At 44.4% G+C, this 16,386-nt stretch overlaps 1 protein-coding gene across 4 annotated transcripts in view; it reads right to left on the bottom strand.

Annotated features, from left to right (window-relative positions):
• Positions 1 to 16,386, bottom strand: part of FRMD4A (FERM domain containing 4A) — a 287,750-nt gene that overhangs the window by 186,480 nt on the left and 84,884 nt on the right. The window contains exon 1 of one of the 4 annotated variants that reach the window (XM_074827962.1): positions 1,549 to 1,961. The exons of 2 other annotated variants lie outside the window; for them this stretch is intronic. In XM_074827962.1, the coding sequence (XP_074684063.1) occupies positions 1,549 to 1,707 (159 nt within the window). In that variant the 5' untranslated portion in view covers positions 1,708 to 1,961. Of the gene's footprint in view, positions 1 to 1,548; positions 1,962 to 16,386 lie in introns of those variants that run through there. One more of the 4 variants, XM_074827961.1, reaches the window with a different exon arrangement.

Below are 16,386 nucleotides of genomic sequence, written 5' to 3'. Positions count from 1 at the left end.
GGACAGTAAAAAGGGGGTTCAGCATTGAGACTTCTTGCTTCCCCCTCCCTTTCCCTAGGCCCACATCAGCTAATTAGTTTCACATTCAGGCTCCTAAAACAAGCTGCAGAGAGCGGATGGGGCATAGGCAGCCTCTGCACAGACTGACCTGAAGATTCACATTGGCCAAGACCAAGTGCAGCCCAGGGAGGGCAGCTTGGTTCACTTGGAGCACATGGGGGTTTCAGAGCCGTGCCGGGGGGCCACCAGGACAATCAGTGGGATGAGGGGTCCTTCTGGGCAATGGGTTTGTGTTATTGACTGCAGGCGTCTTCTAGAAAAAACAAATAGTTAAAATAAACATGCCTCCCACGTCTGCTGAACTCCAAAGAAGGGTATAAATTCTATTCCTGAAGTCTGCTGGAACCCAAGCATCATTTGAAGCTGATTCAAAGTTTGCTGAAATTACTATGAGCCTTGTCCTGGTTTCCCTCTAAGCAACACACAATTTCTACAGGCTTGTAATCTGGCTTCTTCTGTATAACTTGGCTTCACACATGGAGATTTCCAAAGCACAGAAAAAGCAAAATACCAAGCAAATGGGAGTAGCAGAAAATGCCTTTTCCAAATGCAAACTTCAACCAGTCAATCCAGTGTCTGGCATTAGCCAAATATGTGAAGTTGATAAATATTGTAATGGGTTTGTCCCTGCAGCAGAATAAAGTCTAACCTCAGTTGTCTAAGGCTGATTAAAAAAGGACACGAGCTGGATACTAGTCAGTTTGCAGTGTCATTTCAACCTGGACTCGCCTATGGACTGGAATGAGTTGCTATTCAAAGTGGCATCCAGTTCTAGTGCCCTCATTGTGATGTTCGGTTTATTTAACCCAGTTTAGCCAGTCTCCGAAACACACACAGTTTGTTAGAGCTGTATTGTTATACCTCAAGCTGCAAGCAGTTAGCATAACTTTACAGAGAAGACAGCCGACCAAGCCCCAAACCTCTCTATACCACGTAAACCACACACCAAGTTTTAGACAATCAGATGACTCAGACTTTGCAAGACTAAGCAGTCAGAAAGCATTGCACTAGTCAAGTAGGGTTAACTAGTGCTACTGTAGTTTAAAACCCATGATGATTGCCCCTTTTCCACAGGTTAGGTGTCTTTAGAAGTCCTTTCCTCTGGGTAAGTTATAAACTACTCTTGTGCAGCCGCAGGGACAGCTTGAGGATGCAGCACAGCTAAGACTGGCTGTACTTATGAGTATAAAGCTCAAGGAAAGGGCATATAGCAGAATGACCCTTATTTTGCATTCACTTATTCCCCTGTGCTCTGTGGGAAGGAGAGTTTGGACCTGTGTTCAGCCATGGGAGACCCACCACCATCCTCAAAACCTGAGTCTCTCCTCCCAGACCTCCCCTGCCTCTGGTGTCTCCTCTGTCCCACCGCCTGTGATAGGACCCGAAGCGATTGGCAGGAACAAGACAGGACCCTGTATGACTCCCAGGGGGGTTTCCCCTCTTCAGAACCAGAGTTTGAGGGTCTGGCCTGGTGTTTTGTAACCCTACCTGATAAACGGCTCTGGAAATGCACCATGGCTTCAGCATGAGCTGCAGGACCCTCAGGTTTCCAAAGCGGCAAGTCCTCAGAGCCCGGGATGTCAGGCTCCACACCAGGCTGTCCCAGCTGTAGAGCAGATCCTCAAAGCCAAAGAGCACAGCAGCCATGCCAGCTCCCCGTGTGAAACACCCCGGACTCCCTGCTCGGAGGCAATCAGCTAATCCCAAGGCGCCTTATGAACTGCAAGGTTAAAAAGTCACTGCAATTTCCATCAAAGAAGAAGGAGGAAAAGAAAGGAAAAAAAAAAAAACCAAACCACCAAACCAAACCCGACAACAAAAACCAGCAGCCAAAATAAACTGTTTAGGGATGTGTCTTTCTCCCTTCGCACACGCCCTTCAGGATGTGGTTTCTCCCTCCGTCTATCTTCTCAAAGCGAGTTCTGCTGCACCCAGGGATGAGAAGGGAAGAGGTAAAAATACCTCTCCTGAGTTAGGAAGGCAATTGCACATCCCTCACAAAGGGCTTCTTGGTTACACTGCATCACTTCCCAGCTCTCTGCTGCAGAACCAAGAAGCAAACTCAAATCCAAGTCATCACTTTGCAAGCTCAGTCCTGGGACTCCATCCAGAGGGAGGAAAAAAGCTGCTCACTCTCCCTCTGCCAACATTCCCAAGACATTCCAGTATTGGGCTTAACTCTTTCAAACACTCCCAAAGAACAGCTGAGAAGACAGCTTTGCCACGTGCAATATTTCATCTTTTTGTTTCATTGACTAGCCCTTGTGCAGTCACACATGTTTTGGACTCAGAAGGGGACTTAATCTTTATATGAGACTTATGTAACAGTCTGCAAAGCACCTTATTTACCTAAGGGGTGATATCTTGTAAAGTTTCATGGATTAACCAATGCTCATTTAAAATTAGTCTGATTCAGCCTGTGTGGACATATTTTTAACTCTTGGTGAGCTTGCATTCATAAGGGTTGGTCTCATCTGAACAAGCTCAGGAGAATGCAATACAGTTGTCTCCATCTGAGCTGGATGCCAAACACCCTTTTTAGTCTATGGATGCAAAGATTCACTTCTGACATCCTTTCCTAAAACAGGTGTTGAGAAGAGATGAGTTCCCTGCCCATTTTCCCCCAGGAGAAACCTGTCTGGGTGGAGACTTCAGTGCTGTCAACATCTATGATGAAGTGTGCTGAATTTAAAAAGAGTTACCCGGTGAGGGTAAAAATACATTATCAACACAAGGATTTTGTAGTTCAGTTAAACCACCACAAAATCCATGCAGTTAAATTTCAACAGCTTACCCATGAGTGCTCCTTCCACCTATGGGCTAAAGTTTAATAAACAGGTGGGGAAACTGAGGTGGAAGTATTTTTACCAAAGGCACAGAGCAAACAAGCACCCTTGGAGACAGCTGCCTGTCAGTGCTGTTTTTCACTCATTTCATTCTCCCTTCAGAGGAATGTGCACAAAAAAGCAGCAGGACTTGAAGGGAGCAGATGGGAGTCAGCTGGGGAGTGCCTACATAGAAGTTGTTCCATGGAGGCACATTTTAGAGGGGTAGACAGGACAGCCCCACTTTAAGCTGACATCACGAGGGACTTGCAAGCACTGAGTCCCTAAATCTGCTGGTTTAGCAGAACTGAGAACCCACCATTTCCCAAAAGCCTTGATGTCTTCTCTGATTTAACTCCCTGGATGAACAAGGAGCAGGGATATTAATTGCTGGTTAGTTTTCTGCAGGTCTGTTCCATCCTGACGCCATTCATAATTTGATATTTGAGGACTGGAGGGCACAACATGAGCAGTACGTCACAATAATGGCACAAGGATCCTCATCAGCTCATTGAGAGGGTAGGTGGAGGGCCAGGAAAATACAGCTGCAAAATTCATGTTCTCAGCCTAATTGCTTCTTCAGGACATCGTTTTTTAGAGTGGCATAATAAAATATGGTAATAAAATCATAATAATACTTCCTTCAAAGTTGTTAGAAGCTATTCATTCTGCAAAGTGTGATTTTCTTTCCTCCTCTCTCTTGCCCTGCCTGTTTGCTTGGTGTCCAGCCTTTGCTGCTAGTTTCCCTATGCTCATCATCTCTTGGTGATTTTTTTGCCTGCCTGTACACCAGGTAACACACTGCAGCGATGTTGACAAGGGACCGGGAACATCTCCATTATAAAGCCTCATTTATAGGAAAGGTATTTTTTTTATTTAACTTGACTAGACAATATTTGCTCCAGGCTAAAGCCTGGTGTATAAGATCTCTGCCTGGGAGCACAAGAGAGGAAAAGAAAGAAATGTGTTTGATAAAGGAAAACAGAGGGGGGGAAAGAAACCATAGCAAGTGATTGCTGTGGGATGTGACCTAACCCCTTTGGTATTCTGCAAAGGGGGAGAGGAGGGGAAACGGAGGATATGCCATAGTTTTAAAATTAGCTACTCCACATGTGCATCTAGTCTTTCCGTATGCTCTAAAGGAGACTTTTGGCCCCCCGTCCCAACTCGGTAATTACTCAACAGATGAAGGCAGCTCTGAAGGAGCCTGTTCACTTGGCTGATGACATAATCAGACTTTCTGAAAACAGTTCCCCTACGTATTTATTTAACTGATGGAGTGGAGCAGTCTCCTTAGGAGTCACTTGAGTCTATAGGAGGCCCAGTGAGCCTTTCAGTGTGTAGATTTACCTTCATGATTAGAGCAGATTGTTTGGTTTCCTGCAGAGGTTTTCCTGCTGATTAGACACATACTATTTTTTGAGGGGGTAAAAGCTGCCTGAACAGAGATTACCCATCCCACCTCACAGCTTCTGAGGGAATTGCAACTGTGGATGTTTCTCAGGCAAAGATAGACCATCCCCTCCGGAGCCAAGGGATACACTACCAAGGGTGCTCTTTTCCAGGGAGACACCATAGAAGGTGCTCTCACTTATCCAAAAAATCCAGAAGAGGTTATTGCTACAAGGAATGGCAGAAGAGAGGAGAAAAAATTACTGAGAATCTGCAACTTGTTTTTTCTGCTGGAGTACACTTTAAGTCATTTCTGCAAAACCATCTTACATTTCTATAAAACACTCTGAACTTCACCCTCACTAAGGTCAATTAGGAAAAAAAATGCCCTTTGCACTCTACATAGATCTATAGACATTTGCAGGTCTTTTCAACACAACCTCCCTAATTATGCGCTGATTATTTCCCGCTGTTTCTGAGAAAATGTCAGGCAAAACATTTACTATGAAACCTCCCACGTTTTACTGACAGTCCAAAGGCTGTTACTAGGGCATAAAAATAGCTCCTTACTTCCCATGAAAAAAAGAAAAAAACCCAAAACCCTGTGGGCTGCTGTGTTGTTTCATGGGGCTGTCACCGAGGCTTGAAGGCTGGGGGTGGACTTCCCAACCCCACCCCAGAAGACAGCTCCTCCTCACTGCAGACCCTGCAAATCACTGCCGTGCACTGATGTAGGTAGATGCCTGCACTGGGAGCTTGAGAGACGGGTTTGTGTTTTGCCTTTAGGCAGATTGTATATTCTGGCCTTGGAACGAGGCGTTCAGCACCTCCTTCCAGTGAGCTCTCGAGTAAATCTCCAGCCACAACTTTCCGATGGGTGTGGATGTATTTGGGTGTGTTGAAAGACAGACGTGCGGGGTGGAGGGCAGTTTCCTTTGAGCTTGCTGTAGACATACTAGAAACATCCTGCTTCTGCTCAACATATGGCCCCAATGGTCCCTGCAACTCCAGCCCAGTGTGGTCTTTTAGGTCTTATTTCAAATCCATTACCCTTTTTGATCTTTATTTCTCTATAGTGTTAAGAGGATTATTGTTGTTAGATCTTCATGTCTAAAGTTCCCTTTCATGTTGCAGCTTCACACTTTCTTATGTTGGAGACGTGACCTCCCTCCTGTACTGCACTGAACCACAAACTGCCAAGATTTCCAAATGGACGTTGGTCACAAAATCCACTTGAGAACCTGAGACTCTGAGTGCCCTATTCCCACCCCAACCAGGGTGATTTCATCCTTCATGCTGACCCATTTGGGCTTCTTTGTCTTTTCGCTGACAAGTGACCTCGCTGCCACCCCATAGAGGGTTTCTACATGTCCAGTGGGAGCTTCCCAGAGTGCTGGATACTATTGGCTTTATTTCTTGTACCTTTGCCAGGTTTTGTACTTTGTTCGTATAAGGAAATGTTTGAGGGAAGCGTTTTAAAAGGAGCTGGAAATGGCATTTTGAGTTGAAGAAGCAAATCTGCAGACTTTGAGGGCTATATTATACAACATATATGTTCTAGGCAAAGAAAACTCAGATGAATTTAAAAAGAATTAAACTAGAGTATGGGTGTCCATATTGGGTCTGCTGAGAGCTTTGATCTACTAAGGGTCTGTTGACCCTGTAATCATTTTGGCTTGCTAAAAGATCATGACCTCTGTCTGGGCCACGAGACCAGGACAATGATCTTGCCTGAACCTTCGCAGACTTGTAGAGAAGGCACAACACCCCTAGCTCACCTCTCTGGAGTGTAGGCCAAGAAGCTGTACTTGGAAGTAACTCTCCAAAGATCTGCTGCCCCATGCAAATATGATGGCTGTGCCTGCACCACTTCAGTTACCTTCTCACCCGTCACAGATATAAAGAGCCTGCACTCCTCACCCCCTGGTCTGCCACCACTGACAGCCTTACAACCCCCCTGCAGAGAAAATTCAAGAAACTAAAGACTTCTCTGCTGGTTACATTTTAGGATGAACATCACGAGTCAGAAATCCTGGCCAATTTCCTCAAGATGTTCTCACAAGTCCATATGGCCTAAAATGTTCCATAATGAAATGAACTGCTGCTTCACAGTAATAATTGAAAGAAAATTTACTATTCCAGTCATCCACCTTGATCATAACATATCTAAAGCTCTTTGAAAATGTAAAGTGCTCTGGTAGTGCTAAGTATTATCGTTATGCGAACAGCAGCTCCTTCTGTGTAAGGCTGTACGTGTCCTCACTTTAGAGAGGTTTTTATTGACTGACACAGGAGAGTATGGCATATCCTCAAATCATACGCATTTCATTTCCTAAAGTAAGCTGTGTTAGCGATTTAACAAGGTTTAAAAGTAGGTGAATCCTATAAAGCTGGGCTTGTACTTGCCCCTAATATTGCACCAGCTAAAGTGATTTTCACTTCTACTACACAGAAACGTGAAAGAGATTGTGCAGAGATTTGCTATTCAATCCTCTTTCCCCACAAACACTGTGGTGAATGAGTCTGCAGGAAGGGATGTAGGTCAGAACAACGTATTAAGTAAATAGTGCAGAACAGCCACAGAAAGTGAATGGCGAGATCTTAAATACGATTATTCACTTTGGAAACCCAAGCTTATGATTAACTGTGATCCTACTGGGGACTGTAACGTCCTGTGACCAGGGTGTCCAATCAAAGCAGCATGCCCTTGCACGTGCCCATCACCACAAGGTTTATCATCACGCTGCTCTCTGGTATTATGTGCAGAAATGCTTGAGAGAATTAATTTTGGCCAGAAGAAAACAGAAAAAAAATCATAGCCTGCTTAGGAGGCAGGTATGAACAGGGAGAAATGTAAAGTTCATCCAGCAGCTGAGTTGTTTTCCTTCTGTGTTATTCACCTGTGTCTAAAATAGCCTCTGGCAAGGTTCAAGGGTGAAACAATACAAACCTGAGACAAACCTGTGTTTGTGCCCATTAGGTGGACACTAAGTTTCAGACTGGGGATTGAACACACCTGAGTGTACACAGAAGGAGTCATGCACTTGTTCAGTTGTTACGCTTTTCCTGCTTCAAGCTTTTACTTATTCCTTTACTGACTGGAGCAAGTGTTTCTCTTTATGAGAGGTTCCCCAGTACCCCTGTGCCCATATAATTTTAAATTATACATTTAGCTTGTGCTTACCACCCCTTATCAGAAGATGATGGCCACATTGTCAAAATGGCCTTGGCTGTGGGCTGTAGTTTGGAGGACACATTGCTTCACATTGCAGGTGTCTCTAAACTGGAACTGTTTGCTTGGGAGAGAGGGCAAATCTGGTGGCTCATAAAAAGCCAGTCTGCAGTCTTGCCCTATGGCAAGAAAGATAATTTAATGAAGGGCAGCCTTACTGCCTATGCAAAAGAAGCCTACATACAGCACAAATGGCCCATTTCAGCAGAACATTTTCTTACAGCTTATCCTGCAGATATATTTTAGTCTGTCTGATTCAGACCCAGTGGTAACACTCACTGCATTCAATGACTAATACAAAGTCCTTTCTGTTCACAGACAAGAGCTGAACGTTTCATTAAAAAGGAGGAGGGCAAAGGGAACATATTTTAGAAAATCAATGGTCCAGATTTCTCATGTTTGATCTTGCTCAGGAGTTGGAAAGCCTGTTACTGCCTAAGTTAAAGCCCATATATTTAATTTATTCTGAAGCTCCTTATGATCATTACAAATAAATACCTGCTGGTTAGGATGCAGTTGACACTGGACAGAGAGAAAAGATATAATATAAACAGGTCAAATACGACATTCAGAGTAGAAGTGAGGAGGGATCTGGTCCTATTCCAGAAAAGTCATCAGTTTCCAGAGCAACATCAGACGAGTCACATAACTTTATGGGTCTTCATTTCCTCAGTAGATTAATTCATTGACATTTGTCAGGTGCTATGAAATCTCAAGAGAGCTGTTTTACATTGAAAAGTAAATACGTATTCAGCCTGCTAGAGAGCCAACTGGTCACATTCCACAAGAGTTATGCAGCAAAAAGCAGAAATACTTAAAATATCTTGGATCGATAATGTACCCTCTGTCTTGAAAGCTTCTACACTGATAATCAAAATGTTCCCTGAGGTGGCGACTGCTTATGTATATATATGTCCCCTGTGGGAGTAGCACTGTATACATCCAGGGGCTGCTAAACACATGTAGGGAAGGTGCTGTGGAGGAAGGTGATGGCTCTGTTTGCTCTGGGGTACAGAGGTCCCAGAGTGAGCCATGCTGAGCTGTTAACACCACAAAATGCAGTGCATGCAGACACTTGCACACTCATTCATGGCATGTGCACTGGAGTTGATTCACATGGGGCGGTTTGGCTGTTTCTATTGCCACAGCACAATTAATTTGCAGATGGAAAACTTAGGAGTCAACATAGGGGGATTACTGTACTGCAACGGATCTTCACGCTGAGAACATCTCCCCAGCTGGGACCAGTTAGACCTTCTCAGTAGAGCATAAGAGTTGACCTCTACCCTGTTTGCTCCCGAAACACAGACCCCTGTGGCTCGTGCTAATGGAAAATCTCCATTTGCATTGTAGGACAGCGCTGGATCCATGCCATCTACAGTGATAATGCATGCACAGTTGACAGAAGATGATAACTTGCACTTCTGTTGCTACTCAGCTTAAAACCCTGTACAAACATCAGCTTCTATTGCCTCATGATGCATGGAGAGATTTGTATTACTGAGCTGCTACCAGAGCTGTGGATAAACAAGGACAAGAGGACTTAAGTGCCTGTGTGGGACAGCCAGTCAGAGGCTGGCAGTCCTGGCTTTCCCTTTCTCTGGCTGTTTTCTATAGCTACTATTACACCCACATACCCACCAGCATATCCAGACGGGGTGCTGAGTTTGAGGAGGTAAAAATAGTAGCCCAGACTCCATCTGCAGAGGTGGAGATCAGTTAATCAAACTCCCCCACACTCTGCCTTCCAACCTGATGATTTGCAATGTGGAATCCAAACTTACTGTCTAGCTTGTTTGCTCATACCTCCTGAAAAGAGGAGAAAATGGATTGAAAGCTGCCGAATCAAAACAGCAAGTTAGTCACTTCATTGTCTCTATGGACAGCAGACTGAAGCTGTTCAGAAGTTAAAACAAAGAGGATTTACGCTCTTGATTTAGAAATTTATGACTCATTCCTATTTTGGCTGCTAGAAGTGGCTGTCATTTCCCCTGCCCCAAAAACATCCATACCATAAAAAATAAAACCCATAAGCTCTTTGCTGTCCTTATCTTGATGCACAAAGAATTCAAATGTTCACTGTTGCTATCTGGAGCTTGACTTCCTGTTATTAAGAAGGACATCCTAGTATTTAACAACACGAGATTTTTATTTTTTTCCCCTTCTTCAAGCCAGGCAGAATGTCTAATGATTCTGGGGTTTGTTTCCTGCTTGTAATTAAGTAGGTCACAGCTGCAAAGCAAGAGAACAAGAAAATATTCAGATCACACAAAGCCAAGAACTATTAAATCATTTGCAGCTGAAGGATATGGCAGATTTTCTTTTTTTTAAAAAGAAGTCTCAAGTCTAAGGAAAACAAATATAGGAACTTTTAAGAGAATGATGAACTTGGAAGTTCTGCCCAAGCACCACAGTAGCTCAGAAAAAAAGAGTGATCAAAACCCAGCTAATGTTGTTCACAAGTTGAATAGCTTTATGTGGTTGGAATACACTCACTTCTTCATTGCTCAGGGCCATATATTCTACCCATGTGATTCTCTTTGAACCACAGGCAAGATTGCCCTCATTTCTTCTGGGCAGTTCCCACCAGGCCCTCCATGTCAGCCTGAAATGCCAGGCTATGCCCTCTCCTGTAGGTCCCACAAAGCACACACCCTGTGTGATTCCAGATGCAACTCAGTCACAGCACGATCTCTATCCAGACATGAAGCTCCCACAGGGCTGAAGGCCTTGTGATCTGCACTCAGGGCTGGTGTCCTGATTTGGCTCCCACTCCATCTCTGTTTAGGATGGCGAGCTGTTCTTGGTCCCTGCATGACTGCCTTCACCCCACAGACAAGTATTGGCAGTGCATGGTCCATTGCTGTAATGAGCCATGCACACATGCCTTGAAGCGCAACCTCTGAAGGGCCCTGACAGTAGGGGTAGGAGCTGGGGTTCAGCCTCATCACAGACAGGCATTAATTGACAGAGCCATGCCACAACCTTGCAAAACCAGGAAAAACATCCTTCGTAGAGCCGAAGTGTCGGTCTGTGTGAACCAGGCACTTCAAGACAACGTTGGTCCTGACTGACCTCATTTGGGTTATTGCAGGATTCCAGAGGAGCATAAAGGAATGCACAATTCCATCGTGGTGCTTTTGCCTAGGATTTGGTATAAACACTCCTCCAAGCCATTGCCCAGCCAAAAAGAGGGGCCAGAGAGCAACAACCTCACCACCCTCACCTTCCCCAGGTACAGTGCCTGGGACCACTCTGATCCATCATGAAAAGGAGATGAAACAGGGTACTCAGCTATGGAACAGCCCCATTAAGTGGCTGCCTTGGTCTAAAGAGCAGTGGAGATATGTCCCAAATGTATCGTAGCTATAACAATAGGGGTCTTATTCTGTGTCGTGAGAGAAATGGTCTTTGGGAAGATTTATATCTGAAGCCCACCAAAATCAACACTGTACAGGGCAATGGTCCAGTCAGACAAGAATCGCTGCCTTGGTAGGGAACACCCTCTGTGAATCTGTTTGATTTCAAAATAGGGTGTCTGGTTTTGTCAGAAGAGTGATTAAGACATGGGCAGAATAGCAAGAATGAAAGCATATTTCTGCTTCTATAAAAATGTGATCAGGAGAGACATAAATCTCAGCAATTATAAATTGGTGATGACCTCATGTTTACTCAAGCTCTGACTGGGAAACTGTCATGGGAAAGAAAAGCCCACGTAGATGGTAGGCTCTGTCCCTGTCTGACCAGACGTGGTCAGTTCATTCCAGGATAAGAGAACGTGGACCTTTTTGTGCTGGTATTTCTTGGCTTTGCAAGCTAGGAACTGGGAGGGAAAGATGGTCAGTGCCTCCCCGATGGGCAGTCATTACAAAACACAAACAATGGAGGGTTTCTCGGAGGCTGGTGCCTGGGGAATTTGAGGCCAGTCCTACAGTCTCTCCTTGCAAAGCGCTGATCTCATGGGAGAGGGACTGTGCAAGAGCATGGTGGTGCATATCCTGGGCTGCAGAAGATGTCTGATCCATCTTCAAGCAATTCAGGGTATCTAGATTTGTGGATTTCCACCTGGAATTTCTCTAAAAGGTGCTGATTTTCAGAAATATTTTCGTCCTTTCCCTCCAAAATGAGGTTCTTTCACCTTGAACCCCTTAAATAGAGGACTCCTAGGGAAGGGAGGTGCTGACTTCAGCGAAAACACCAGTGCTGGGGTCTATAAGGGATGTTCAGAAACCTCACAGCATCTCTTCCCTTTTTAGGGAAACATTCATGCTGCCTACACCCTTGTCCTGAATCTTTCAGCAATTTCACTTCCAGTCTAGGGTAGAATAACGGCATCCATGCATTAGTATAAAACAAAGCTCAGGAATGAGAAGTTTTCAGAATGCTGCTGCAACCCAGAATCTGGTCAGCACTGCACAGTCTGCTGTGACTGATTGTAAGGAAAAGGGGCTAGATCATCTGCTGGCATCAGTCTGCTTATCTTTCTCCTGACACCATCCTCCAGAAGCTGGAGGTTGGCCCCAAGGCCACTTTAACCTCTCTCTGGTGACTGATTGGATACATTGGAATGTGCTAACATAACTGTGCTTTTAAAAATCAACGTCCTCTAGTTTTATGACTCTTCTTGGCCAGGTTCCCACTTGCTGTAACTAGAGCAAACCCTTTTTCGTCTGCAGGAAACTGCAACTATTGGTGCATTTGAAAGTTTACAGGAGGATACACGATACACATTACAGCAAAGTCCAGGATGAAAAAAGGAAGTTTTCCAACATTTCAGAGTGGAAATTATGAAAGTTAGAAAGCCTCCTCCCAGTCCCTGGTGTGGTTTGCAAGCACGGGTTGGGTGGAGAGATGCTGGAGAGGGAGGAAGGGGATGTGGATGTGCGCTTCCAGCTAACAGGAGCCCTGAAGTTTGATCCTGCTTCAAACACACCCAGATACACAGAGTGTCGGCAGTTCACCTTGGCTTTTACCCTGAAAGCATCCTGGCTGCCAAGTGGGAACGACAGCACTGGCTGGGTCTTGCAGAGGTCTGGAGAGGATCAATGTCTGAAAAGCCTTTGTAATATGTAAAGCCCAATGTATTATAAGGAATAATTTTAAATTGTGACCTAGGATTGCCAAGCTTCCCTCTTTCAATAGCCCATCCATCAAATTAGCCTTGACAGATTTTCTTGGATGGTATTTTCAAAAATTGGGAACTCCAGGCTCTGCCCTGAGGCAACAGTAACAGCTTTGAGCTCAGCTCTGAGGAAAAGAGAGCCTGTGAGGAAAGGAGAGCCTGTGAAACATTTGCAAGTTGCTTTTCTTGGTTTTCTGTGAAAATCTGGACCTTTAATGAGGACGAACTACCTGTGGGGTTTTAACCTTGCTCCTCCTCCTCCCCACTGTCTGCTGATAAATTAAGGTTGATTAAGGGAAGACTGAAAGACAGAAAGTCACTTGTTGCAGTCCTCATTCAGCTTCCTAAGATACTCCAAAGCATCACAGATAATATTACAACCCACGCAGGATGAGCCCTGTGGTTACAGATGTACTGTGGCTACTGAATATACAGCAAAAGGATTAATAAAAGCAAGATGTTGGAGAGCTTTTTTGAAGTGTTGTGGAGGAGGAAAAGGACATTGGCATTCTCTTCTCTGTAATTTCACATGGATCATATTGATCAGGGGAGTGCACTGATCCTGTGCTCTTCCCCTGAGCATCTCACAGATCTTAGCATCTCTTTCAGATGCGGAAAACACAGGCATTTATTCAGAGAAACTGTTATAAAATACATATTTTTTTGAATATCAGATTATCTCTATCCTGCAATAAAAGAGAGGCATTTGGAGAGGGTGCAAATACAGGATCTAGTCCCTTTACTATCTCCCCAGCTGCCCTGTTCACTCAGGTGAGCTATCTGGCATTTTATCAAGCCATCAGTCAGAAAGCTACATTGTACATTTTCAGTGATCTACTTCTGGTGCCCTTAACTCCAGCCTGCAAGCACATAAACGTGGAAGACTAACCCAGATGGCCATGGGGCTGTCCTTCAGAGCAGGTTCAGACATTCCGTCAGAATTTATCAACACACATGTCTCCAAAAGAAACAGTGAGTACCATTGGCTCCCCAAAACAGATTCAAACACAGAGGCTCCTAGAATTGAATGATTGCTTCTGCAAACATGGTCTCAAGGACATAGAGAGGGGCCTGGAGCCCAGGACCCTGCTGCTTGGCACCTGCCCTGCATCTGGTGGAGTCATCGAGTCATCTGTATGGTGGACAGGACCATGCATTGCTGCCCTTGTGACACAAATTTTAGCTTTGCTGGACTTGGGTGATGATCTAATGATCCACAACAACAAGGAAGCAGAGCCTGCTGCATGGCTCTGACTCCCAAGATGACACAGTCATCATGTTATGCTACAGTTTTCCAGCCTGATCTAGAGGAACAGCAGACCACCACCAGGACTATGAAGGCAGGACCACCAGAAGGATGGCACCCTTGACACATTTCAGTAAAGCCAATAGTAACCACCTAGTTTGCTGCAAAATCAATAATAGCTATTGGAAGAGGCACACTTTTTGTTAGCATGCAGGCTTGCACTGTGCTTGCAAGCCTTGACTAAAGGAACAACTACACAGAACCAACCCTTGCTCATCTGATCTTCCACACAAGAAAAGCTGTGAGAAGCATGCAGTAGTTCCAACATGAATGAGCTGGGTTGCTTTCCTGGCTGTAAATAGATTTATATCTTCCCTAAAGTGGAGTGCAGCCCATACGTTTTGCAGTGCACATGTCCCCCTAGAACTTCCCTCCAAGGACAGGCAATTTCTCCCCACAAGACCCACAACTCTCAGAGGTGGTAGTGCAGGGCTTCCCATGACAAACCCTGGGCTGATAAACCAAAGATTCACAGGGCCATGTGAAGAGCTAGAGAACACACAGTCGTGAGGTCAGACCGCTGTTGTGGGGACGTTCACATCTGAGCTGGGCTAGCCTGGATGCCCCATCTGGATCTGGTTTCTAGGAGTAAGAATGCAGAGCAGACATGACACTCTATGTTTATCTCCTCTAACTGGAAAGGCTTTTGTTCCCTCTACAGTTAATGAAAGATGAGTGTCAATACAGAGGGTAATTCATCCCATCCTAAATTGTCTTTGAAGATATTAGGATGAATTGTCAACAGAAGACACACATTAGTCTCTCTTTGACTACTGAAGAGGTGTAAAAAGGTGGTAAAAATTATTAGTTTCATGACAGACTTGTAAATGTAGGCTGGCTGAAGGTACAAGTGGAAGGCAGCTGACTTGGGAAATACACGCTAGCAAGAACATAAACCCCTACCTTTAATCCCTCTTAAGTGAATTTCTCCAAAACACATCTTGTCCCATCACTCACCTGTTGGGAGTTGGCAGAGTAGAAACTCCCTGTGGCAGAAACTTTTGAGTTGAGACTGATTTGGTTCACTCTGGCAGTGATTTCTATTCTTAACTAAAATGGTACTTGTTCTGCAAGTAGACCTCCAAAGGGCAGATGCTTAGTGCATCAGCACTAATTGCAGGTTATCGGTCCTTAGCTATGGAGTTTACCTAATCTATGATGATGCAAAATCTGGAGAGAAAATAGATATCCATGTTCTCACCCCACCAAGACTTGGTGGCTTTTATAGAGGTAGCGCTGGAAACTAAAATGAATTTCAACCTCAGTTAAGAAACTTGCTCACTTATTTCAAAGTGTGCACAACCCTAATTATACCTTCTAAATATATTCCAGAAGTACAGCTGGATTGTAGAGTGTGTGCGGGTGACTAAATGGCATCATTTGCAGCCCATTATCTTTTCAAAAGCTTTTCATGTGGTATCTTTGGGAAGCGGAGACTAATTGCGCTCCTTGCCTGTGCAATTTGGAGAGTATGATACTTTGGTCCCAACAAGAAAAATGAAAGCGTGAGAATCACTCGTATCCATCTGCTGGTAGAATGAAAAGTCACCGTTTCTTTGAATCCATTAGAAATGATTGAGACAATGAGGATAATATATACTTCACCAGGAAATAAGCTAAGCTCAGACAGAAAATTTGACCAGAAGTTTGGAAACATATTTGAAATCTAAATCCAACTTTCTGAATTTCTTGGATCAGCAAAATAGAAACCATGCGGCTGCCTACAGAACAGATTATCTTTTGGTCAGAACAACTTCTTTCATGATTTCTATCAGGTTGGTTAGGGGAGAATCTGGTGCTTGTGAGCTTCACTAAACTCGCTGCTGGCGTTTAAGCAGACGTGTTGGTGCCTGGTCTGGACCAAAGATGTCTCAAGAGTGAAAATTCAAAATCTCTACAAAGGCTAAGTTTGCTGCTCATCCACTGTTTTGTTTTGTTTTGCTTTGCTTTGCTTTGTTTTGTTTTGTTTTCCATACACTTACAGTATCCTGACCTAAATGGATGATAAGACTGATCAAATAATTAAGAACTGGAAAAAGACATGTATTGTACTTTGCACTTGATGTCTGAAAATGCTGTTAGCTCAGGAAATCGTTGAAGCAACATTTAAGCAATCCCTGTACGGATCATGAATTGACAAAGTCAAGAGGCTTTCTATGTCTGGACTAAAACCCAGCTGAAGGCATGTTCAAGCCCTTCCAGGGATAAGTCCTGGCTAGAAGCTGAGTTAGGATGAGGTCTTCAGGGTGGGGCAGGTTGGAAGATATTTCAAATACACAAGCAACCACTTTGCATTATCTATCACTTGCTGACCTTGCAAGTCTCTGTATGAAAAAGCCCTTCCAGGAAGCTCCTTGTACGGGTGGTAAGTTCTTACCTTTTGGGCTGTAGAGCACTACCTCAAGGCAAACTACTTGCGTGCTAAACCATCATAATTCCTGAGCACTAG

Source organism: Strix aluco, chromosome 5 (genome assembly GCF_031877795.1).
Source record: "Strix aluco isolate bStrAlu1 chromosome 5, bStrAlu1.hap1, whole genome shotgun sequence".
NCBI classification, from domain to species: Eukaryota; Metazoa; Chordata; class Aves; order Strigiformes; family Strigidae; genus Strix; species Strix aluco.
The sequence above is the reverse complement of the archived record's forward strand: the minus strand, read 5'-3'. Positions and strand labels throughout refer to the sequence as shown.